Source organism: Ictalurus punctatus, chromosome 29 (genome assembly GCF_001660625.3).
Source record: "Ictalurus punctatus breed USDA103 chromosome 29, Coco_2.0, whole genome shotgun sequence".
NCBI classification, from domain to species: Eukaryota; Metazoa; Chordata; class Actinopteri; order Siluriformes; family Ictaluridae; genus Ictalurus; species Ictalurus punctatus.
The window spans coordinates 3375610-3400942 of record NC_030444.2 but is presented as its reverse complement, the minus strand read 5'-3'; the positions used below and the strand labels follow the sequence as shown (position 1 = coordinate 3400942).

At 40.4% G+C, this 25333-nt stretch overlaps 3 protein-coding genes and 1 non-coding gene across 4 annotated transcripts; 3 read left to right on the top strand and 1 right to left on the bottom strand.

Moving 5' to 3' along the window:
• Window positions 1–171: 171 nt before the first annotated feature.
• On the bottom strand, window positions 172–245 carry trnai-aau (transfer RNA isoleucine (anticodon AAU)). Its single transcript has one exon. It is a non-coding gene; the product is annotated as a tRNA-Ile (tRNA).
• Window positions 246–1352: 1107 nt separating this feature from the next.
• LOC108260701 (uncharacterized) lies at window positions 1353–5583 on the top strand. Its single transcript, XM_053677701.1, has 7 exons — window positions 1353–1587; window positions 2263–2421; window positions 2648–2800; window positions 3034–3192; window positions 3438–3590; window positions 3797–3923; window positions 5479–5583. Exons 1-7 carry the CDS (start codon window positions 1585–1587, stop codon window positions 5493–5495), a joined length of 771 nt encoding a protein of 256 aa, XP_053533676.1. The 5' UTR covers window positions 1353–1584; the 3' UTR covers window positions 5496–5583.
• A 1789-nt stretch (window positions 5584–7372) lies between these two features.
• Window positions 7373–13175, top strand: exoc1l (exocyst complex component 1 like). The gene is made up of 3 exons (XM_017461104.3): window positions 7373–7655; window positions 8299–8462; window positions 12764–13175. The coding sequence occupies exons 1-3, from the start codon at window positions 7535–7537 to the stop codon at window positions 13025–13027; spliced, it is 549 nt and encodes a 182-aa protein (XP_017316593.1). The 5' UTR covers window positions 7373–7534; the 3' UTR covers window positions 13028–13175.
• Window positions 13176–15247: 2072 nt separating this feature from the next.
• smc2 (structural maintenance of chromosomes 2) lies at window positions 15248–24489 on the top strand. Its single transcript, XM_017461570.3, has 24 exons — window positions 15248–15645; window positions 15921–16070; window positions 16277–16399; window positions 16556–16594; window positions 16774–16884; window positions 17019–17063; window positions 17164–17397; window positions 17523–17672; window positions 17880–18113; window positions 18199–18358; window positions 18469–18586; window positions 18925–19063; window positions 19278–19397; window positions 19491–19695; window positions 19823–19958; window positions 20303–20427; window positions 20686–20879; window positions 21092–21235; window positions 21617–21811; window positions 22769–22969; window positions 23078–23194; window positions 23279–23439; window positions 23538–23685; window positions 23832–24489. Exons 1-24 carry the CDS (start codon window positions 15478–15480, stop codon window positions 24018–24020), a joined length of 3606 nt encoding a protein of 1201 aa, XP_017317059.1. The 5' UTR covers window positions 15248–15477; the 3' UTR covers window positions 24021–24489.
• Window positions 24490–25333: the final 844 nt, after the last annotated feature.

The following is a 25333-nucleotide window of genomic DNA, read 5'->3' as shown; positions in this document are numbered from 1 at the left end:
CCTTTATGAAACAGTGGTGAGCCATATGAAATCCTATTTGGAGTTCGGGAAAAAGGGATGCTGGAAACTTACCAAACGTGGAAAAAGATTCTCAACAGCCAGTCATTTTCTCTGGCTTGTTGTGGGAAATCAGTTACTGACAGACAGTACATCATGGTAGATGACTTTAGTTGGCCAGTATGGAGCTTGAACCCATGACCTTGGTGTTATTAGCACCACACTCTAACCAACTGAGCTAACTGGCCAAGATGCCCATGTGGAAAAGTGTCCCTGGCTGGAAACATGACAAGTACAATTAGACTTGATTTTTTTTTTTTTTTTACAGATAAGATAAAAAAAACAATCTTTTAGATCTCCATACAGGAACAGAGCATTGCAGAAACACTCTAATTCATCTAAAGTTATGGTGGATAACTTTAGTTGGCCAGCATGGGGATTGAATCTTGGCATTATTAGCACCAATAGCACCAATTACATCAATACAAATAAGCAAATACAAAACAAAATGAACGCAAAATGTAAGTCCTCACTCCTCTGTCTCCTTTAAAAAGAGAAAATAAATTAATCGACCATTTTGTCACTCTTTTTTATTCCCTTTTTCACAGTTAAATCAGATGCATTTATGACAAAGAACTGCACAGATGCAGATGTCACGGCTGTGGATTTGAGGGGAGATGACTGCTGGAAATCAAAGATGTCATTTTTAAGTCTATGTTCTGCTTGTTCAACAGTTGTTTGAGAAACTGCTATTAAACACATTCGGACAGATTTGAAGAGCTAGTTTTATTCTTAATTCTTATCGTTTTGTTTATGGGGCATCAGAAATTCAGGCAAACCGGTATACCGTGTTCTAACAGTAAAACTAATGATGTTTTCTAGCTGTAATTCTAACATGAACAAGAAGCCAAGTACAACAATGGACGTTTTAACTGCTGTTTTGCTAAAGCAGTTTAGGTTTAATTATCTAGAAAATAACACACTACTGAGTTACCTCCACAAAATCAATATCTTCATTAAATAAACATTTCTTTCTTTTCTTTTCTTTTTGTTTATGTGTGAACACACCTATATGAAATGTGAATGTTTTCAAAAGATGCATTTTTCAGCACATTTGTGTAGTAGCACCAATGAAAACTTTATGAATGTCCATGTAAACATTCATAACTTCCTTATGAATGTGACTGTGTTGTGCATTGTGATCATGTCATTATGTCGTGCAGAAAACTGAAGAAAAGATGATATTTCTCACATGATAATGACTTAAATGTCTGAAGTTTACACGAATTGATAGTGGAGTGATGGGGAGGGGGAGGGGGGTTGCTAGTTGTTGTATTTTGAATATTAGAATAGAATAGCATATGCTCACACAGTGACGTTTTTTTTTGTTGTTGTTGTTGTTTTTTTTTTTAACAGATACCAACGTCTAGCACTTTCCAACTCATAACTCGCCTGCGATCGGATCCTTTCAGCAAACTTCACATCTCTTAAGCAAATCTTTACATTTCTGAACATCTCTATTCGCCTTTTTAACATCTTTACCACTAATCTGAGCATTTTCCCACACGAATATCATCTTCTGAAGAAATGGTAAGCTTTGAGCAGATATAGTAGTGTTATAAATAAGGCCGTTAAGCGATTTTTGAAACGTCGTTTTGTAAAACTTAACGGTAACTATTCATATGTAGTTTTATTGTTAGGAAGGACAAGTGTTATTGAAATATTCACTATCTGTGTGACAATTTCCGTTCTCTCCAAGAGGGGGCGCCCAAGCCTTAATCACGAATCACGAAGACTGAACAGAAACGATACATCCTTGTAGTACACGAAGTCAAATATCTAGATCTGTGTAGAGTGAATCATTTCGGTGGTGACTGTGTACCGTGTGAAAAGGCTTTCTGAACATATAGATTACAACTGAGTAAATTAGATAAGGATTTTCCGCTCAGCATCCCAGCTTTTTAAATGACTGAATCACTCCAATATCATATCGTTCTCCTTTCTCATTAACATGAGGCCTAAGATGACTGGGATAAACAGCCTGATTTTGTAATCAGACATACAACACACACACACACACACACACACACACACACACACACACACACACACACACACACACACATATATTTATGGACTTTTATCTCATGTTTTATTACAATACTACATGCCTTCATTAAAGAGTTCAGTACAGGGGATTGATACTCCTATTTATGTCTCTAAAGCCTAACCTACCCCTATTTATTTCTTCCCCTCCTGCCACAGCCAGATTACACAAGCGGTGATTCGTCCAACTCTGGACCTGGACCGTGGATTGAGGCTGGTGACGTCCAGCACTTTGTCCCTGACCCCCATGTGTACCCCCAGAAACATGACTTGACCCCCAGCACTCAGGGCCAGGCGTATTACAGCCTGCCTGCCCAGGTATAAGACTGTTTTTATTCTAATTGTAGGACTGTTTAAGTTCAGAAATTATGTTTTCATGTCAATATAGAATTTTTATTTAACAACATAATTAGTTATGTCTTTTCTCTCATTCTGTCTTACATCTTTACATTAAAGAGTTCCACAGAGGGAGTTAATTGAATGTCGTGTTCAGGTCTCTAAAGCCTAACCCAAACCCTGTTTGTTTCTTCTCCTCCTGCCACAGCCGTATTACACAAGTAAGGATTCGTCCAACTCTGGACCGTGGGTTGAGGCTGGTGACGTCCAACACGTTGTCCCTGCGCCCCACGTGTACCACCAGGAACAGGACTTCACCCCCATCACTCAGGTCCAGGCGTATTACAGCCTGCCTGCCCAGGTAAGAGACCGTTTTTATTCTAATTATAGGAATGTTTATGTTCAGAAATTATATCTTTATACCAATTTTGAATTTGCATTTAATAACAGAATTATTTATGTCTTTTCTCTCATGCTGTATTACTATACAGTATTACATCTCTACATTAAAGAGTTCCACAGAGGGAGTTAATTGAATGTTGTGTTCAGGTTTCTAAAGCCTAACCCAAACCCTGTTTGTTTTTTGTCCTCCAGCCACAGCCGTATTATGCAAGTTGGGATTCGTCGAGCTCTGGACCGTGGGTTGAGGCTGATGATGTCCAGCACCTTGTCCCTGCCCCCAGTGTGTACAACCAGGAACAGGACTTCACCCCCATCACTCTGGGCCATGTGTATTACAGCCTGCCTGCCCAGGTACATGTATAAGACCGTTTTAATTCTAATTGTAGATCTGTTTAAGTTCAGAAATTATGTTTTTATATCAATCCTGAATTCGGATTTAATAACAGAGTTGTTAATGTCTTTTCTCTCATGCTGTATTACTATACAGTATTACATCTCTACAATAAAGAGTTCTACAGAGGGAGTTAATTGAATGTTGTGCTCAGGTCTCTAAAGACTAACCCAAACCCTGTTTGTTTCTTCTCCTCCTGCCACAGCCGTATTACACAAGTAAGGATTCGTCCAACTCTGGACCGTGGGTTGAGGCTGGTGACGTCCAACACGTTGTCCCTGCGCCCCACGTGTACCACCAGGAACAGGACTTCACCCCCATCACTCAGGTCCAGGCGTATTACAGCCTGCCTGCCCAGGTAAGAGACCGTTTTTATTCTAATTGTAGGACTGTTTAAGTTCAGAAATGATGATTTTATATCAATCTTGAATCTCTCATGCTGTATTAGTATACAGTATTACATCCCTACATTAAAGCGTTCTACAGAGGAAGTTAACTGCTTATCCTAGTTAAGTCTCTTAAGCATAACCCAAACCCTTTTTGTTTCTTCTCCTCCTGCCACAGCTGTATTACCCCAGCTGGGACACTTTCTCCTGCTCTGGGCCGTTGGTTGAAGCTGGTGACCTGCCACACCCTATCCCATCCTCCCACGTGTACCACCAGGAGCAGATATTCACTCCCAGCACTCAGGGTCAGGTATAAAAAGTGTTTAAGTATTATGATGTTAATTCATATACTACCTACACGACACCAGGTGAAATATATCCATGACAGTACTTATAATGATGTCTTAACATGTACTGACATTTCACACCACCAAACTTACTCTGACATCACACAAGGACATTGAGACAATCGAAATATATAATTAACTCTGACGATTCGTATGGTTTTAAGATATTTATAATGCAAATTTGCCTCACAATAATGTGCACATGTCGTATGTTGCACAGTGTATTTAGAGATGCTTAAGTATGAAGTCAAAGCCAAAGACTAGGTATAAACATATACATGTGACCCCAGTTAGTGTCATGATATCAAAGGTGTAAATATTGTAAGTGAGACATTTTACATTCCAGTTTCAAACCATTTGGCAGTAGCCATGGCAAAAACTTTCCCTCATGAGAATTGTCCTGTAAGAAACGTTTTGTTTTGCTTTAATATTCTTGACTCTATTTTGATTGTTGTTCTTTTCTCTTTGTTTACACTTTTAATAATATCCACGTACTGCCTCTTTATATTGGAGAGTTTCACATTGTAATTCTAGTATTTTTAAATATTTACTAAGGTCTATAAAGCAGCTTAATTTGGATCGCCTACAGATATCACAAGCATGGATTTAAGGAGGAGACTTTACTCCAGGAAATGTTTCATTTCATTTCATTTCGAATTATTCATTAGTATACAGGTGCATCTCAAAAAAGTCGAATATCGCGGAAAAGTTCGTTTTATTTTCGTAATTTAATTCGAAAAGTGGAACATTTCATATATTTTAGATTCATTACACATAAAGTGAAATATTTCAAGCCTTTTTTTTTGTTTTAAGCTTGACGATTACGGCTTACAGCTCACGGAAATCAAAAATCCAGTATCTCGAAATATTCGAATAAAGAATTTATAATACGGAAACGTCGACGTTCTGAAAAGTATGGTGATTTATGCGCTCAATACTTGGTACATATACTTATAGTAGACATTAATGTACTTTTTTTTGTACCCAGGATTAGGTCTAGAAACCATCCTGATAATTTCTTTCAGAAATTTATATGAAATCTTAGCAGTTCACATCAACCTTCCCATAACTGGGGTGACATTCGGCCTCAGGAGAAAGGGATGGCCAGAAGGGAGATACTTAGAGGAACTTTAAAATGTTGTATATTGGTATGTAGTACAATTGCATGTAGTATTGCACTTTGCTGTACTACAAATAATTACATTAATACCAACTGGTGAGCCGTTAAGCTTTATTCTTAGTACATGGAGTGTCAATATGTAATTTTAATGAAATGCGGGCTTGGGGGTTGGGGGGGCATTTGCCGCTGCTGCTTCATTGTTTTCTGGCTTTAAAAGTGGTCCTATTTGAAATGACAAAATTTAAGCAGATTCTCTGGACTTAAATCAGTTTGAAGAAAAAAATAACCAACAACTAGGATTGGTTAGTTTAGATGTGTCCTCTTTTGTGTTAGATGTGTTCCTTTTGTGATGTTTCTAATGTTATAAATATGACTCTCTTTTGTGTACAACAGAATATCTGGGGACCTAGTAGAAGACATCAGGGCCACAGATCCATAGACCAAGTCCCTACGGAGTTATAATGGACTTTTAAATAAGGATTTTTATATATATATATATATATATATATATATATATATATATATATATATATATATATATATATATATATATATATATATATATATATATATATATATATATATATATATATATATATATATATATATTGTAAGAAGAACATATTGAAATCATTCTCCTGGCTGGATCAGGAAGCTGTCGCAAGGTTGCGATGGACTTTAACAGGAAACATGGCGAGCACATCACACACACGAACGACACTGTTGAAAAACTTATTAACAAATTCAAATAGACTGCGGACCAACCGAGACGTGGACGTCCACGAACATCCTCTGACGAAGGCACAACCGACGTGGTGCTGGCAATCATAGTCCCTTATGTATGGAGACTTTTGGAACATTCTGTATATTCCCCAAGTAACTGATTTACTACAAATCAAGGACAGGCAAACAAACAAACAAAATAATAATAATAAAATCTGGATTAAAAAACATTTGGAGTTTCTCATGTTTTTTATGTTTTCTGAAACACTATCGCAGAGGTTAAGAATGATAATTCTTTATTGTCTGAATTGTGAGTAATCAGGATTAACAGTGTATCACATGAGTGAAGCGCTCAGGATGGACCAGGATGCTTCAGGACATCAGAAAAATCTTTGAAGCAAAACAATTTGGATCTTTATAAATAAGACTTTGTAGTCAAGCCAAACTTAACGAAAGGCAAACGTAATGTGTTTTAGTTCACGTAAACGTTGTACTTTCTTTTCTTGGTAAGGAAGGTGAACTAGATGAACTAGGTGAATGTTACTATGAATATTGCAATCTAGACATTTTAAAAGCAATAGATTCCCAGCATCATGTAGGAATAGTATTATTTTGGGATTTTTTAAAAAAGAAAAACGCAGTTGTATGGATAAAAATGTCTGACTTATGTGATAAGCCATTGAAGTCCTGGTTTCACTGGAAACAGCCCAATCATTTATTAATTTAAATATCGTATTAAATAAGAAACTAATGGCTGAAACAAGGGTCTGATGACAATTATTTTGAGACTGTGTCCATGCTTTGAGGAAGACTTGCAGCTTATTTTTGGTCCTCTTAACTCCCCTTGTTGAGAGATTTGTCCAATTCTTCACTGTACCATAGAACTGGAGCGATATATCTGAGGTTGAGGAACTGTCATGCCGATAGTTGTTTATGCACTTGGAAATTGGAATAATCTATTAATCCCTTATTGATGTCCCGAATACACTTTCATAAAAAAAATATTATTTTATTGCTTAGGTCTCTCATTTGCTTTTGCTTTCAAAAGATTAGCCTAATAAACATAGTTCCTATTCCGCATGTGAATGTTGTTCCTTACAAAGTTACTTCTTTGCTGGTCTGTGTGAGTGCTTTTCTTCCATTTTAAATAAAGTGAAACCACTTTGGTCAAATCTCTTAGGATTTTCTATTGCACTTTACCCTCTGTCTTTCCTTACACAAACAGAACCAATCTAATTCAGTGCTTTTTCCAGCTGAAACTCAGTTACTTGGCGTCTGTTCAGTGGCATCTGACATCTTCACACAGGAAACTATTGATTATCTTTTCCCAACAATAGTAAATGCCTCTGGGTTTGAGTGTATACACTTTTAAGAAGTGGAAGAGTGGGTGTGTACTTGTGTGAATGAATTTCATAGACATAAATTATGCATTTCTAAATTGGATCTTTATGGTTGATAGCACCACAAATATTCTGAGTGGTCTCAAAGCAACTGGTCTTTAATCTGTGCTTGTATAATGGAGGGTTAAAGGGAAGATGCTACTTCATAACTTATGAAGCTCAGGTGAGGGGAGAAGAGGGGAGAGAAGGCACAAGAGGCAGGACGATAACGAAACAGTAATCTGAAGCTGGAGCAAACCAAATTTTGCTTTTGTCATTCAAATTTATTCAGTTTTACATATCCATCTCTTTTAGCCCTCCTTTTCCCCCCCTACTTTTTCTCTGAGATGTCATCACTGTTGAAAGAAGAGATGCAGCGTGTCTTGTTTAGACCAGAAAAACAGAAACTGGTGGAGTTTATCGAGATCGAGGAGGAGAAAAGTGGACGACATTTCCTCTGTGTGTCCGGTAAGACACCTGTGATTGCATACATACTGTATATGTGAATAATATTGGCTTTGTCTTTGCACGTTTACGTTTGTGTTTGGTTGCAGGATTTTAGAATCATAATGTAATTAAGCTGCTGCTTGAGTTATTTCAGCGGATGTTTCATTTCAGTAAAATATCTGTAGCCTACTATAATGGCAAATACAGGCGTTAATGCTACATCAATGCTTGTTGTGTGCGTGTTGATAATTTTTTTTAAATGTCAGTCTCAGTCCTGATCTTTTGCAGTATGTGCTTACAGTGTATGCTGGTAGTTTATATTTTTTGGTGATTAAACCTTTATAAAAATATTTTCTGATCATTTGCAGTACATAACATCTTTTGTAGGACTCTACATAAAAGGGATCATCCTGAGAGGACAAACTGTAGAACTTTAAGGGTTCTAGATTGAACCTCTTTTGCTTATCCTATTATATAACGATTATGGTGCATAAAAAAAAAATCTGTACCTTTTCATCAATTTACTGCTAACATGTTTAATTAGATATTTAGCCAAATCCTTCCCAACCCTGCTCATTAGCCTATACATAGTTTGTATTTAATATAGGAGGGAAATAACATCTGGATCATATTTGACATTTGTATTTTGTATTTTTGGGTGTAGTATCTAAGAGCAAACAAGTCCAGATCTCAGTGGTGCAATGTGAGAAAGCTCGCCCTGCCAAAAGTAAGAAATCCCGGCGTATTGGACTGGAAGACCAATATGTGAGGACGGAGGTGTGGGCTCTCGGAGAACTGAGGATTCTCGATGGGAGGGACCCAGACACGGTAAGCCAAACTTTTCCTAGACTGGATATCTTAAATCCAGTGCTTTAGGTTGCAGCCATAAGAAGTGACAAATGACTTAGTGGTGTATAGTAGACAAGTCAGTGGCACTCAAACAACTTAAACATCACTCAAACACCACACAAACAACTGGAACACCACTCAAACAACACAAACGCCACTCAAATGCCAAACAAACACCACAGAAAAACAACTCAAACACCACCCAAACAACTCTAACAACTCAAACACCCCCCAAACAACTCAAACACCAGTCAGAAAACTGATACACCACCCAAACAACTCAAACACCCATGAAACAAAATACAAACAACTCAAACACCACTCAAACACCACTCAAACTACTCAAAAACCACACAAAAACAACTCAAAAACAGGTGCTACATACAGTATGTGCCTGTACAATACTGTAAGTATTCCTGTATTCATGCTATTGGTCTATGTCTCTGCTGTGTCTGTTAATTAAAGAATTTAAAGCTGAATTTCTTCCAACTTTGTACATGAAAATAACCGAGAAGATGTCATCTTTGTATGCATATATTTATTTATCTAGTGCATTTCACATGGAAGTAACCTATCACTAAGAAACCTGATCATGATGGATCTTTTGACAGTGATAAAAGCTTTCAAAAGCATGTGTCCAGTCAGAGCCATTTACCAGCCATGACTTTGTGGGCAGAAAAGAGACAGAGAAAATCAAGCGGTGACAGGCTATTAGGACCAACCCTGAGAGAGAAACAAATCGCTGCTATGTTAAAAGCACTGGAGATGTGGTGTGGTGTTTGACTATGGATGAACTGCCTCTTTGCGGAACCATAGGATCGTAATGACAGCACATCGGTTGGCCTTTTATTCAAACTTTTTCAAAATACACATTGACAAAAGACCCCAGATTAGCAGACACAGCAAAACACCGTTTTTGAATTTCCACCTTGACCGGACTCATTACTCAGAGTAATGTAGCGTATATTAAATCAAAATTCCAGTTCAGAGTTGTAGCAGGCAATGGTCAAACATCAGAATCACAAAGAAAATCCTAAAAAGTAGTCAACAGAATTAGCCTAGAATTTTTGGAGAAACAGTTCCACCACACAAACAACACAAACCCCATACAAACAACTTAAACACCACGTAGACAACTGAAACACCACACAAACAACTCAAGCACCACTTAAACACTACTTAAACATCACTTAAACAACTCAAGCAATTCAACAACATCAAACTTCAATTCAAACACTATATAAACACCACTCAAACAACTGAAGAACAACTCAAACACCACCCAAACCCCACACAAACAACTCAAACACCACTCAAACCCCACACAAGCAACTCAAACACCACTCAAACCCCACACAAGCAACTCAAACACCACTCAAACCCCACATAAGCAACTCAAACACCACCCAAACCCCACACAAACAACTCAAACACCACTCAAACCCCACACAAGCAACTCAAACACCACCCAAACCCCACACAAACAACACAAACACCACTCAAACCCCACACAAACAACTCAAACACCACACAAACAACACAACCCCCACACGAACAACTCAAACACCACTCAAACCTACACACAAACAACTCAAACCCCACACAAACAACATAACCACCACCCAAACCCCACACAAACAACTCAAACACCACTCAAACCCCACACAAACTCAAACCCCACACAAACAACATAACCACCACCCAAACCCCACACAAACAACTCAAACACCACCCAAACCCCACACAAACAACTCAAACACCACACAAACCCCACACAAACAACTCAAACACCACTCAAACCCCACACAAAGAGCTCAAACACCACTCAAACCCCACACAAACAACTCAAACACCACTCAAACCCCACAAAACAACACAAACACCACTCAAACCCCCCACTAACAACTCAAACACCACTCAAACCTCACACAAACAGCTCAAACCCCACACGAACAACTCAAACACCACTCAAACCCCACACAAACAACTCAAACACCACTCAAACCCCACACAAACAACTCTAACACCACAGAAAAACTCAGAAGTTTTGATGATTGCTATGAAGACACATTTCACATCATCACACATTAAAAGCTTTTATGTATTTCTCAGTTACAGTGTCTTTTGTGTATTTTTCATTTAATTTACAGTTTGCAAAATTATTTACAAACAAAATTTTTTTTACAAATTGTAATTGCGTAAGTATTTGCCCCTGTTTGTGTGAAACCTCTGACTTAGTTCTGTTGCTCTGAATGAGTTCTGTTGGTTCTCTGACTAATGCCCTCTTTATTTAGACTTTTGCTGGACGGAAACTGCTGTTGTGACATGTTCTTTCCATTTTTAAAATAATTCATTTAATGCTGTTCTGCAGAACGTTTTAAGGGATCTTTTTATAACCAAACCCTGATTGATACTCTTCCAGAATTTTCCCCTAGACTTGTTTTGATAGCTTCCTGGTCTTCATGACGCTTTTTGTTCAGTAATGTTCTCTAACAAACTCTGGGATCTTCCATGAACAGGTGTATTTATATTGCGGTCACTTTAATTGCACGTAGTTGGACTCCATCCAACGAATTATGTGATTTCCGATGGCAACTGGTTAGACCAAAACTAATGTAGGGGGTTCACAGCAATGGTCTGAATACTTGTGCAATCCCAACTTGAATTATTTTATTTGTAAATAATTTAGCAAATTACTATGACTTTCCATGCAAATCCAGTGTCATGGTATATTTTGTGTATATTTTATGACATGTAATCCTATTACACATTATTATTCAAATTAATTAATAATAAATTGTATTTTTTGGCACCTTCCATAACACTCAAGGACACCTTACAGAAAGACAACATACAATAAGAACAGCATAGTTAAATAGATACACAGCAGAAAAGTAGATGAAGCAATAATACAGAGGAGTTCATTTGAACAGATGTGTTTTAATCTGGGATTTGAAAGAGAGTCCAGCTGACGAATATGCAGTGGTCAGTCAGGCGCTCCAGTAATAGTGAATGGGAGATGGTACTGCAGGTGAGGAGGGTGAGGATGGTCCGAAGGCCAGAGTCAGCAGCACAAAGGAAATCATAAGTGATTTTACCAAGGGCTGTTTCGGTGCTGTGTTTAGGACGGAAACCAGATTGTAAAGATTATTGTTTTGCAGGCGAGCCTGGAGCTGAGATGCCACTGTCTGTTCAGGAATTTCCGCAGTAAAAGGAATGTTAGAAATGGGCCGGTAATTATTAAAATCATGAGGATCTGCACCAGTTTTTTTGTTTTTTTTTTCAGAATTGGTGCAATGGAAGGAGTCTTTAACGAGGAGGGAATAGTGGCAGCGAAGAGTTCATTATAGACGCGATAATAGGGGGAAATTGAAGGAAGGCAGACTTTAACAAGGGTGATGGGAAACAGATCCAGTGAGCAAGTAGATGACTTGGATTTGGACATGAGTTCCATGATCTCCTCGACTGATGAAGGTTTGAAGGCCGAGAGAGTGGTGGAGGGCGGCAGTTCCAGTGTATTCCACGAGGGGGAATAGCTCGTCACAGAAGAGGCCAGTTGTTGATGAATGTTAGTGATTTCAGAGCTACAGAATTTCAGAAAGGCAGATCATTCACTCGTGGTGTTGAAATGAGAAGTATTTTCCGGAGGCTTAAGAAGTTTGTTGACAGTGGAGAATAAGGTCCGTGTGGAAGAAAAAAATGGCAACATTCTCACACATATATGATAACGGTCAAGTTTCAGTGTTAGCTCTGAAAAACAAAAGAGCAAGTGCTTCTTTTCTCACTCACCACTTTCTAATGTTCAATGTCATATTAATGAGAAATCCAATTATAGAAATAACGGAGACAGCAAACACCTGACTCAAAGGTCCAGAACGTAATGCAGCTATACAATGGCGTTGTGCTGAGTTACAGCAGAGACTTGGTCCGGCTAGTTAGCGATCTATAAGATGATTAGCGTGATGGTGTGAAAGACTGAAGCTTTGGAAGCTGATCTGTTTGAGCAGGTGAGAGAAAGGAGGTCAGAGAGTTGGACTAACTATAGGACTAAAGCGCCGCTGCATCACTCTTTTTTAGAAATGAAGCCTGACCTAAATCCCTCTGGCACCACTATCAGCAGGTAGTCACACGGCATTGTGGGCAATGTAGGAAACAAAAATAAAAATAGAAATCAATGAAAGTAGATGTGTCCAATTTAGTAAAATATAATACAGGTTGTTAAATAAGTACACATCGTTACTGTCTTTGAGTTTCACTATGCACTTTTTTTGTTCTTATAGGACGATCCCTGTTTCCTGATGCACTTCGGCACGGTGCGTCCTGTGAAAGCAGTGAACTGTGCCGCAAAGTACTGCCTGGCCCGCTGTCTGGTTGCGCTCAGTGACTCACATCAGCACACCGAGCTACATCTTCAGAACTTTGACTGGACCTACATTAAGCCGACGTCCATATACTCTGACAGAGGTGACTGCATGGTCCTTATGCGGATCTGCTTCTATGCCTTCAACCTGGTGTGTCTCTCCTTGTGTCCCGTGCCTTTGTAAGGGTTTGAAATTCTTGCCTCTGACTCCTAACACGGAACATAGAAAAATACACCATCATAATGCGGACTTTGGTAGAAGATTCACAAGGCTCCTACTGGGAAAACCCTCCACATGAATACATTTCAACCTTATAATAATAGTAATAATAATAATAATAATAATAATAATAATAATAATAATAATTTCTTAGATTTATAAAATGCTTTTCTAGGCATTCAAAGTGCTTTACATAGTATTGGGGGGGGGGGGGGGATCTCCTCAACCATCACCAGTGTGTGACATCCACCTTGATGATGCGACTGCAGCCATAGTGCGCCAAAACACCATTATAAAAGCCTATTATAAAGTTTTAAACATGACAAGCTTTTCTGAATTAAACTATGTTCACTTTTGAACATATCTCAATCTCAGGAAAACTTCTAGCATTGTAAAGACAGGGTTAGCGCAAAGAGTGAATTCCAGTTCCACCGAGACACACCAACACACCGATAATCTAAAAGCAACTGCGATTTATTGATTTCCTTTGCATTTACTTGAACATGTAATAAATAAAATATAAAACATAATAAAGATCTCCATTAAATCTTTATACTCACCTTTATTTACAACCTGCAGCCAGTTTGCTAAACTGACTCCTTAAACCTACCATGATCTTCAGAAAGCCTAGGTTCCTAAGGTTCTTATAGTGTAGCTGCTTAATATGGTGTTAGAAAATCAAAAACGATAGATTGTGACATCAACGTAGCACCGTATACACATGTCTTTGGGTCCTGAAATAAAACATTATGGTATTTCTGATATGTATATTGTAGTATTTCTGAGATGTATAAATAAATAAAAAAAAGTTTCAGAACACTGTTGCACTGGGCTTTCTTTTCTGTTTATTTATTTATTTGTTTTGCCTGTATAGAGAAATTCTATTTTTAAAGAGTTTTTTATTTTTATTTTTGTATAGAGCGTATAGGTATTTTGAACGCATTTTAATGACATACTTGACAAATCAATCTATGCTAAAGGACTAAATACATCCAACTGCAAATAGTTCAGTTAAGCTCTTAGGACAGTACAAGATATATAAAACTGTTGTCATTCGTGATATTTCTAAGGTATCATTGACGAGAACTCCATATAAAAACAGAACATAAACATGTTCCCACATTGTTAATATCCATGAAAAGGCATTGCATAAATCCAATTCAACTTCTCAATTAGTATTTTTGTTATTATTATTAGTAGTAGTAGTAGAAAGAGGAGGAGGAGGAGGAAGAGGAGGATGGGGAGGGGTCAGTGGTGTATGTAGACCAATTTTGGAAGGGGGCCTATGAGTGCCACATCAAAGAATATTAAAAATTACACAAAGCCGTACATTTTTAGAAGCATAAAACACAACGCGGCATGCTGTAATAGGAAAGTAATCAATGACTGAGATGAAATTGCCTCATGCCTAGTGTTCCGGGAAAAGGCTCCAGATCCACCGCAACCCCATGCCTAGGATAAGCTCTTACTGAAGGTGAATGAAAGAATGAACAAACAAACAAACAAACTAATGAATGAGTCAGTGAAATTATTGAAATACTCAAATGTAAAATATACTGCCAGTGTAAGTTTTGATTACCTGTTGTCTATTTTATTTACGTATTGGTGTATTGATAGAATGTCATTGTAACATGTCAAAAAAACTTTAAATGTTTTTGGTCATATAATGAATGAATAAGTGAGTGAGTGAGTGAGTGAGGGTAAATAGTGAGGGCAGGGGAGAGGGAGTAAAAGAGGGAGGGAATAAAAGAGAGAGGGAGGGAATAAAAGGATGAGTGAGTGAGTGAGTAAAAGAGTGAGGGAAGGAGGAAGTAAAAGAGGGAGGGGTGGGAGTAAAAGAATGATTGATTGATTGAGTGAGTGAGTAAAAGAGTGATGAAGAGAGTAAAAGAGTGAGGGAGGGAGTAAAAGAGTGAGTGAGTAAAAGATTGAGAGAGGAAGTAAAAGAGTGAGAGAGGGAGTAAAAGAGTAATTGATTGAGTGAGTGAATGAGTGAGGGAGTAAAAGATTGAGTGAGGAAGTAAAAGAGTGAGGGAGGGAGTAAAAGAGTAATTGATTCACTGAGTGAGTGAGTAAGTAGTGAGTAAAAGAGTGAGGGAGGAAGTATAAAGGGAGGGAGGGAGGGAGGGAAGGAGGGGACTAAAAGAGTGGGGGAGGGAGAGACGTGTTGTCGGGAGCATTTGCTCGTAAAATACGGCAGGGGGCAGTGTGCACGTTCAACACGCAACTCGCCAAAACACCACCGAAGAAGAAAAACGGACGCGGAGAAGTGTTTGGCGCCGATTTTTAAGTTTTGAGTGAGCACACGCGAGGAGACGAGTTCTCCAAACACCAGTAAAGAAGTCGTTTTCCCCCAGCTTCCTGTCTAACTTTCCGGTTTGTTTTTCCTTTGCTTTGGAAGGACTCGGCTCGAAATGTACATAAAGTCTATCGTTTTAGAGGGCTTTAAGTCCTACGCGGAGAGGACGGAAATTAGCGGCTTTGACCCCCTTTTTAACGCCATCACCGGCCTCAACGGCAGCGGAAAGTCCAACATCCTCGACTCGATCTGCTTCCTCCTCGGCATTTCCAATTTATCACAGGTACGTGGGACATGTCACTGACTTAAATGCTAACCTGTGTTCATTTGTTTTGCTAGCGAGCTAACACCTAACAAGCATCTTCCTGCCACTGTCAGGAGTCAGAGCTAGCTTATTTCACATCATACATAATATAAACAATAAGAAGAAAGTCACTTTAAAACATAAATCTTGAGTCTAAGCTAAGATACAGAGTGTTCCTCAGAGTCATTAGATATATAAGCACTTTCCATTGCTCAAAATCTTTAACCTGATGTTGTGTTTCCGGGTTGTTTCAGGTAAGAGCATCAAATCTCCAAGATTTAGTATACAAAAATGGACTCGCCGGCATCACTAAAGCCACAGTGTCCATCACTTTCGACAACTCGAACAAGAAACAGAGCCCACTCGGGTTTGAGACCCACGACGAGATCACCATCACTAGACAGGTAAGCCTGTCCTGTACAGAAGAACTTTGTTTAAAGCGGCAATATGTAACCTCGGGTGGTTCAGCGATTCGGGGTCAGAAATGTTGTTCGAGAAGAACGCTTTCTGAGCTGACTCCCTGTTCCGTAATGTTTCTAACAGAAAAGTTGCATACTGCAGCTTTAAGTGGTGCCGTTCAAGACTCTGCTGTGCTGTGCTTTCCTTCCAGGTTGTTATAGGCGGGCGGAATAAGTATCTCATCAACGGCGTGAACGCAAACAACATGCGTGTCCAGGATCTCTTCTGCTCCGTCGGGCTGAACGTCAACAATCCACATTTTCTTATAATGCAGGTAATATTTAGTTGTTCTCTTTATTATGAAAGCAAAGGATATGGATGGATAATTTTTGATGCTTTACACTTTGTATTAGTTTTTTGTTGTTGTTTTTTTGCAGTAAACTGGTGTCTTCCTCCCTTGAATTTTTTATTTATTTATTTATTTTTTTAGGGAAGAATCACCAAAGTCTTGAATATGAAACCCCCTGAGGTGAGGTTATGAATTGAACTGGTCACCTTTTAACTACTTAAATGTGATATATGTATATGTTTTATATACATATAAATTATTTATATATCTCAGTGTCTTGATTTTTAGAATAGAAGCTGCACAATTTCAATGTTATTTGTATACATTTTCTCTTGTGTAACATTGGCTTCTCGGTGTAGATTCTGGCCATGATCGAAGAGGCCGCCGGTACCAGGATGTACGAGTGCAAGAAGATCAGCGCTCAGAAAACCATCGAGAAGAAAGATGCCAAACTGAAAGAGATTCAAACGGTCTGCCTGGGTTTTTCTTTCTTTCATTTTCTCTCTCTCTCTCTCTCTCTCTCTCTCTCTCTCTCTCTCTCTCCCCGTATGCTGCGTGTTGAGAGTCGCACTTCAGTTACAGCGTGTTTTTCTCACCGCTCTAGATCCTGCACGAGGAGATCACCCCTGCCATGGAGAAACTTAAAGAGGTTACTAAAACCTTCTCTTTCGGCTTAGTGACACGACACGTTATTTTATAAACGGCGACGTAAGCTAATCATGCCCTCACAAAACCCTTGCACCCCTCAGGAGCGCGCTTCCTACCTGGAGTACCAGAAGCTGATGCGGGAGATCGAGCACCTGAGCCGGCTCTACGTGGCGTGGCAGTTCGTGTGCGCCGAGGAGACCAAGCTGAAGTCGGCCGAGGACCTACAACTGATGCAGAGCTCCATCGGCGAGCTCCAGAGCAGCATGCAGAAGAACGCAGAGCGCATCCGCGGGCTCGGCGAAGACATCAAAGTGCTGGAGAAGAGCAGGGACAAGGTAATGGAGCGTCAGAGAAAACGTTCCGTTTTTTTCTTTGACGTAACAGGTTTTTAGTCGTGGAGTAAGAGTAACACATGCGTGTAGTAACACATTGTACTCTATGCGTGCGTGTGTGTGTGTAGGAGGTGGCAGGCATTCTGAAGGCTCTAGAGGAGACTCTTGCTGAGGCACAGCGAGTGGACACAAAAGCTCAGAGTGCTCTTGATCTGAAGAAGCAAAACCTTAACGATGAGACGAAGAAGAGGAAAGAACTTGTTAAAAACATGGAGGAGGTCAAATATCAGTGATCTTAAATGTGTATAGTCACAAATGTTTTTTTGCTAAGACCTAGCTGGCTCTTAAACTCAGCTCCCAGGCTCATGTTCGTCAGTATCCGAGTTGCTATATCGGTCGCATGCGCTACGTTATTTAGATGACTAGATTCTAACCGGGATTCTGCTGTACGTGTTTTAAAGCCAACACTGCTTTTCTTTCACAAGGACAAGAAGGTGTTGTCAGCGAAAGAAGGCGAGGTGGCGAAGGCGACGGAGCGGCTGAGAGCCGTGCAGGAGGAGGGGCGGAAGGACGCAGAGGAACTGGAGGCGGCCCAACAGCACTTCAAGGCCGTGTCCGCCGGCCTCTCGGCCAACGAGGATGGCGAGGCGGCTACGCTGGCGGGTCAGATGATGACCTGCAAGAACGATGCGAGTAAAGCCGAGACGGAGGCCAAGCAGGTAACATAACCGAAACGCTATGGCAGGTGGAAATGATCTGCAGTACAGCTGAATACTCCGTTAATGCTTTTTATGTCTCCGTCAGGCTCAAATGAAGCTAAAGCACGCTCAACAAGAGCTGAAAAGCAAGCAGGCTCAGGTGAAGAACATGGACAGCGGATACAAGAAAGACCAGGACGCCTTCGAGGCCGTGCAGAAATGCAGAGACGAGCTGCAGGCCGAACTCAAGAAACTCGACTACGAAGGTTTTGTTTTTTTTATTTATTTATTTATTTTTTATATTATCGTAACGTTCACCGTAACGTCATGATTCGGTAAAACCACGGTCACTAATGCGTCTCGTCTTGCGTCTCAGACGGCCGAGAAGAGCGTTCGATCGAACAGAAAAGGCAGCTGACCCGTGAAGTCAACCACCTCCGTGAAAAACACGAGTCCTTCATGGGGCAGTTCCCTAACCTGCGCTTCGAATACGCGTAAGTACTCGTGGGTGTAACGGCAACGTTTTGATGCGTTAAATAGAATCCTGTCTAGGGGTGCGAGATACAACAAACTGTTAGCAAAAGTGTAGCGTTGCATTTAATAACAAACATTTAAATAAAAAAAATAATCTCCATGTCGTATTGCCTGTCCTGTACTGGATTTCCTCATGAGCACCCAGAGGTATGTATCTCATCTCCTCATCTGATGATGGGGGGTGATTCGAGTTGCTCTGGTTTTCAGTATAGGAGTTGAATTCATATGTTGCAAGTTGTTGTTGTTGTTATTATTATTATTATTATTATTATTATTATTATTATTATTTATTTTTCAGAGATCCCGAGAAAAACTGGGACCGCAGTCAAGTCAAGGGTCTGGTGGCGAACCTCTTCACCGTGACCGACGTGTGTAACGCTACAGCTCTGGAAGTGGTGGCAGGCGGTCGACTCTATAACGTAGTGGTGGACACCGAGGTAAGCTCTAAAGTGTACCGATCCTGGTCGTATCGGCGTTTTTAACCCGGAAACGGCTGCGTTCATCCGTGTGCACTATTTTTAAAAAAAGCTTTTTTTATTTACTTACTTCCTTTTTTTTTTTTTTTTTCTTTTCATATCATACATCGTTATGTAAGCGTCTCGTCCGTGCTCCGTACCTCGAAATAGTGCTTCGGTTTCGAATCATTTTCAGGTAACCGGCAAGAAACTTCTGGAAAAGGGTGAACTGAAACGCAGATACACCATCATCCCCCTGAACAAGATCTCCGCGCGAACCCTCGACGCCGGAGTAGTCCGCACCGCAAAAAACATCGTAAGACACAACATTTTCACTGGCTGGAATTAAACACCGAGTAACGTTCCTCTGACAACAGCCTTTCCGTTTTGTCGAATGCGTCCGCGTCAGGTGGGAAAGGAGAACGTTCACACAGCTCTGTCGCTGGTGGGTTACGAGTCGGAGTTGCGCAAGGCCATGGAGTATGTCTTCGGAACCACGCTGGTGTGCGATACTCTGGACAACGCCAAGAAAGTCGCTTTCGATAAAGGCGTCAGCACCAAAACGGTCACGCTCGGCGGAGACGTGTTCGACCCGCAGGGAACACTGACCGGAGGCGAGTGCTGGAGAGACTCGTACTGAGCGTGAATTTAATCTACTGTATTATATTTCTAGATAACTATATTAAAAACAACAACAACAACAGGAATGCGTTTTTATAAACGTGTACTTTTTGCGTATAGGTGCTCGGGCCCAGACAGCCTCTGTGCTTTCTAAGCTGGCGGAGGTGAAAGACGTCCAAGACAAGTTAAGGGCCAAAGAGGCCGAGCTCGCTAGCGTGGAAAAGGAACTCGGCAGCCTGAAGGGAACCGCCGAAAAGTAAGCGTTAAAAATCCACACTTTCTTTTTGAGTGACGTGTACACTGGAGGTGTTTATAAAAACGTGTTTGTTTTTAGTCCCTTAGTCTGTATTAACATACTTAACTAACTAAAGTAGCTCACTGTGGTTTATTTATCTATTTATTTATTTATTTATTTATTTATTTATTTATTTATTATATAGGCTACTATCTTGTCAATTAGGTCCGTACACTGACTATGACGCTGGAGTTTTTAACTCGCCCGGTGGCCCTAGCTAACGGCTTTACGATCCGATCCGTCCACCCCCGAGGAACGAGACTTCTGTTCGAGAGAACGAACGGTTTTTTAATTTTCTCCGCTAGGTATCGTCGTCTGAAGCAGCAGCTGGACCTGAAAACTGAAGAAGCGCAGATACTGGAAACCAAACTCCAACAAAGCTCTTTCCACAAACAGCAGGAAGAGCTCGAGAACCTCCGCAAGACCATTGGTACACACACACACACACGTACAGAAAATCTGTGGACGCCTGCATGTTGTAGTGATTGATCATCACTTTAATAGCACAACGTACATTAATAATCCAGTGTATTCTAATATACAGCAGATGTGATGGGACTTGTCATGCCGTGCCAAATGATTTCAGTTTGCTGTCGATTTATTTATATATATATATATATATATATATATATAGTGTGTGTGTATAATTTTTTTTTGCATCAAGTGTCTGTTTCGTTTCCTGTGTTAGAGGAAAGCCAGGAGACGCTGAAGAAGACGAAGGAGGTGCAGAAGAAGGCGGAGGAAAAGTACAAAGTCTTGGAGAACAAGATGAAGAATGCCGAGGCGGAGCGGGAGAAAGAGCTGAAAGCCGCGCAGCAGAAACTCAACCAGGCAAAAAGCAGAGCAGACGCCTTCAATAAGAGACTCAAGGAGAGACAACAGGTGCTATAGGTGTTAAAATAAAAAAAGCATCATAGTGCGAGGCCGTGCTAGCAGTTGTACTGTGGGACACTCCTGTGGGAGTTTGAGATTCGGTTCTGCGCACTCCGACTATATTTTTTTTACCATGCTATATGTGAACAATGTTAAAATGTCAAGATTTAAGGAATTTTGCTTTGTCTGGTTTCTCTCCATCTCTGTGTGTGTGTGTGTAGGAAGCTGATGCTGTGGCTTTGGAGCTTGAGGAGCTGAAGCGGGAGCAGGCTGGCTATGAACAGCAGATTCAGGCTGTGGATGACGCAATGAAAGCCTTACAGGAGCAGATCAGCGCAATGACCACTGAGGTTGCAGCCAATAAGGTACGAGCATGCAGATCGTGTTTTATGCAGAATTTACTCAACGCTGTTCCTATAGAGAGAGAACTTTGAGAGAAAATGGTTAATTAATTAAACAACTGAATATGAATATTGTTTCTTTTCTTTTTTTTCTTTTTTAAATAAAACATTATTTCCACATATTCATTACATGTCAATGTGTAATGAATAAAACAGTGGTGGGATGCTATTCTAGCAAACGCATCCACAGCAGGGTGCTGTGACGCCGTAACCTCTCCGAAGTTGTTTATTATCTGATAACAGCATGAAATTCGAGTACTAGATGCTTTAGAATGAAAAAATGGCGGCGGCGGGGGGGGGGCGTATTAGGAAATGTGATGCAACGCATAGTGAACGTGTCCACAGGACGCTGTGCGGCAAGCGCAGGAGCAGCTGACCCAGCAGAAAGAGGTGATCCTGGCCCAGGAGCGAGAGATCAAGGGGAAGAGTGAAGAAGCCAACCGGTTAAGAGAACACAACAACGACGCTCAGCTCAAAATCAAAGAGCTGGAACACAACATCAACAAGCACAAGAAGGACAGTGCAGATGCTGCTTCCAGGGTGAGCGTGCAAGCACTACCTACCGCTCTCGGATCTCTCGCCCACACACACACACGCTCTCACTCTCGGCTCTCTCTCTCTCTCCCTCCCCGTCCTGATTCGTTGCCTTACTACATTAAAGCAGAGATCATTCCAAGTGATGCAGCCGGACATGTTATCCACTCAATAAACGGCGAGCGATGGAGAATAATCGGCATCTATTTTGCACACAGATAAGAGCGCACTAATATTAGGAGCCGGTATGGTACCGGTAATTTACACGAGCCGACCGCTAACGCCGCGGTCTGTCTGCTAATTCACGACTGCCGATTTCTAATAATAAAACTCGTACAGTAACTAAGTGTCTGTAAAACATTTTCCTTTCCGCCCGTTAGTTTATCGATGCCCTGCCTCTCTCTTTACCCTCTCTGACCCCGAGCTGTGTTCACGCCACAGCTAAATATGAAGCAAGGCACATTAACGTCTCGGAACAGATTATTGGGTAATAATATTCATCAAAACTCTGGGAATTATGTTGTGGGGGGGAAAAAAATAGTCCAAAATAATTGAGTATTTTCATAGTCATCTTCAAAGTAGACGTCCTTTTCACCTAGAATTTCCAGAAATGTATTCTTGGCGTCTTCTCACCTGATTTCTTGAGGAATTCCCCCGAGATGCTTTTTAAACAGTATTGAAGGAGTTCACACCGACGCCGGACTCTTATCCGCTGCTTTTCGGAATATTTCCCTCCGAGTCGTCCGTTTAAAAATAATTTTTTTGTAAAGATGATGTTAGTTTTCTAGTGAAAGAAATAAATACGTCGGAACGATTATATTTTTGTCTACAACACCGAGATCACACAGCTTCAGATCTTAAAGGTTTTTAACATCGTGAGAAACATTTCGGTCGAGTGTCCACAAACTTTTGACTGGTTGTGTATGTTTTAAATGGGTGGTCGATATATCTGGCTTTACGCAGGTGACCCGCATGCTGGCTGAGAACGACTGGATCTCGTCCGAGCGACACCTCTTCGGTCAGCCCAACTCTGCATACGACTTCAAAGAGAACAGCCCTAAAGAAGCTGGCCAGAGACTAAAGAGACTCGAGGAGACCAAAGACAAGCTGGAGAGAAACATCAACCGCAGAGCCATGAACATGCTCAGCGAGGCTGAGGAACGGGTATGAACCTTCACCTCTCACGTGTAATTAATATTCGCATCTAAAAAAAAAACCCCTAAAAACGATATTTCTCGGTTGCTGATGTCGAAATGTCCTCTGTCCGATTAGTATAACGACCTGAGAAAGAAGAAGAGGATCGTCGAGAACGATAAAGCAAAGATCCTGAAGACGATCAAAGAGTTGGACCAGAAAAAGAACGAGGCGCTCAACGTGGCGTGGCAAAAGGTCAGCATTGAATATTAAACTCAAATGTTTATTCCGCCGCGAACGCGAATCTGTAAATGATCAAACGTGCGCATTTGCGTTTAGGTGAATAAGGATTTCGGATCCATATTCTCCACGCTGTTGCCCGGCGCAGACGCTCGTCTGGCTCCGCCCGAGGGCTGCGGTGTCCTCGATGGCCTCGAGTTTAAGGTCGCCCTTGGAAACACGTGGAAGGATAACTTGACAGAACTGAGTGGAGGCCAAAGGTCAGGCGATCCAAACGCTGCATCCAGAACCGGTGGTTTTAATTCTGTACGCGTCGTCGTCACGTTAACCGAACGTGTTTTTCGTACGCGTGTTTCAGGTCGCTGGTGGCCCTTTCTTTGATTCTGGCCATGCTGCTGTTTAAACCCGCTCCAATCTACATCCTGGACGAAGTGGACGCTGCTCTCGACCTCTCGCACACGCAGAACATCGGGCAGATGCTGCGCACACACTTCACGCACTCCCAGGTTTATACATTGAAATAACTTGTACCAAAAAAAATTGCATTGACGATACAGATCATTTGTATTAATCTCAACAAACAAACTGATTCAAATGAATACAAGTTGTCTGAACATTTTTTAAAATTTTATTTCCTGCTTCCCTTTTGTAGTTTGTGGTCGTGTCACTGAAAGACGGCATGTTCACCAACGCCAACGTTCTGTTTAAGACCAAGTTTGTGGAAGGGATCTCTAGAGTGACGCGCACCTCTCAGACACACGAGGGGAAAGTTCTGGGCCAGCGCGCACATGACAAAGCCAAGACCAAGGATAAACATCAGCGCGAGATTCTCGCCAGCTAAACGCGTGCAGATCATCTTGATCAATTTCGCTTCTTTATTCTAAACGCACATGTATTCGTATGGGTTTGTGTTTTTTTTTTTTTTTTTTAAACAATTCGTATACTCGCTCTTAGATTATCACTTTCGAGTTTTGACTTGATGAGAATGTCGTGTGGATCTGATTTTTAAACTTCATTCATTTGCCCAGTAAAAGCATGGTAGGCAACATCATGTACTTCGCTAATACTGGGAACAAGTGTGTCGTACGGGATTGATCTGACTTTTTTTATTTTTATTATTTTGTACAGTAATGTTTATATTTTCTATCCTGCTTTCTACTTAATCTATACTGCCTTCATACAAAATATTCTTTCTGTACCAACCACTTCCTACTCCATGCTGTCTACTTCCACGAGACGCATTTCATTCCTTACCTTACTTCTCGTTCGGTTGAGCTATTTTCAATAAACGCGTGCAATTGAATTAAAAATGCTGTCTTTAGGAGTTATGTTACGATTTGCACTACAGTAGTTTGCAGCTTTATAGTTTTAATATTTTTGATTCATGTGATTGGACTTCCTTAAGACTGGGATTTAGAACCACTGCTCTAGAGCAAAAGATAAATAATCACCCAGTGATGAAGTTGTATAGGAACATTTGGAAGAGGTGAGTGGTGTCGCTGCTGTAAACAGGATATATAAACAAGATTTACTACCAAAGTTCAAACATAACATTTTTATCAAATTAATTAGTTGAACTAAATCCAATATAAACTAACAAGGTTTTATTAATTGTGCTCGCTCCACACCACTAATTTGGTTCTTTTTGTTATGTGGCTAACACAGGCTATGTTTACGGTCTGTATTCAGAGTGCGATGTTTATATGCGTACAGGCATCGGAATATTCCTGTATACATATTGTTTGTTGTTTTGAGTATGCTGACTTACACGTATGCTTTTCCATTCCTGCCACATTCAAGATGCTGCCGTTGCTACCCACAATTCCTTGAGAGCATGTGGCGCATGTCTCCTTTCAGTGGATTTTCGGAATAAGGTATTTACATGCAACGAATTTCTGATTAAAATAAGCATATTCCGGGGTTAGGAATCAGAATATTGTCTTAATCTGAATCAGAGTTTATTCGGATCATTTTGTGCATATAAACGTAGTCATGGGATGGCATGAAAACCTGAAGAGACCATTAAAAATGATTGTTTTTTTTCTTCTTGCACACAGTGTCAGACATGCAGTTTGGTTTAATGTTGGATTCAGGAAATCATAATGCTCACACACTATTTATGCTAATGAAATTTTAAGAGTTGATTTTATTAAA

Bases quoted from the DNA above. Each gene is read 5' to 3' on its own strand.
- exoc1l (XM_017461104.3), top strand. From the start codon at position 7,535: ATGTCATCACTGTTGAAAGAAGAGATGCAGCGTGTCTTGTTTAGACCA. The intron at 7,656-8,298 runs GTAAGACACCTG...TTTTGGGTGTAG, and splicing joins ACATTTCCTCTGTGTGTCCG to TATCTAAGAGCAAACAAGTC. The intron at 8,463-12,763 runs GTAAGCCAAACT...TTGTTCTTATAG, and splicing joins ATGGGAGGGACCCAGACACG to GACGATCCCTGTTTCCTGAT.
- smc2 (XM_017461570.3), top strand. From the start codon at position 15,478: ATGTACATAAAGTCTATCGTTTTAGAGGGCTTTAAGTCCTACGCGGAG. The intron at 18,114-18,198 runs GTAACATAACCG...TGTCTCCGTCAG, and splicing joins CCGAGACGGAGGCCAAGCAG to GCTCAAATGAAGCTAAAGCA. The intron at 20,880-21,091 runs GTGCTATAGGTG...GTGTGTGTGTAG, and splicing joins GACTCAAGGAGAGACAACAG to GAAGCTGATGCTGTGGCTTT.
- LOC108260701 (XM_053677701.1), top strand. The intron at 3,193-3,437 runs GTACATGTATAA...CTCCTGCCACAG, and splicing joins ATTACAGCCTGCCTGCCCAG to CCGTATTACACAAGTAAGGA. The intron at 3,591-3,796 runs GTAAGAGACCGT...CTCCTGCCACAG, and splicing joins ATTACAGCCTGCCTGCCCAG to CTGTATTACCCCAGCTGGGA.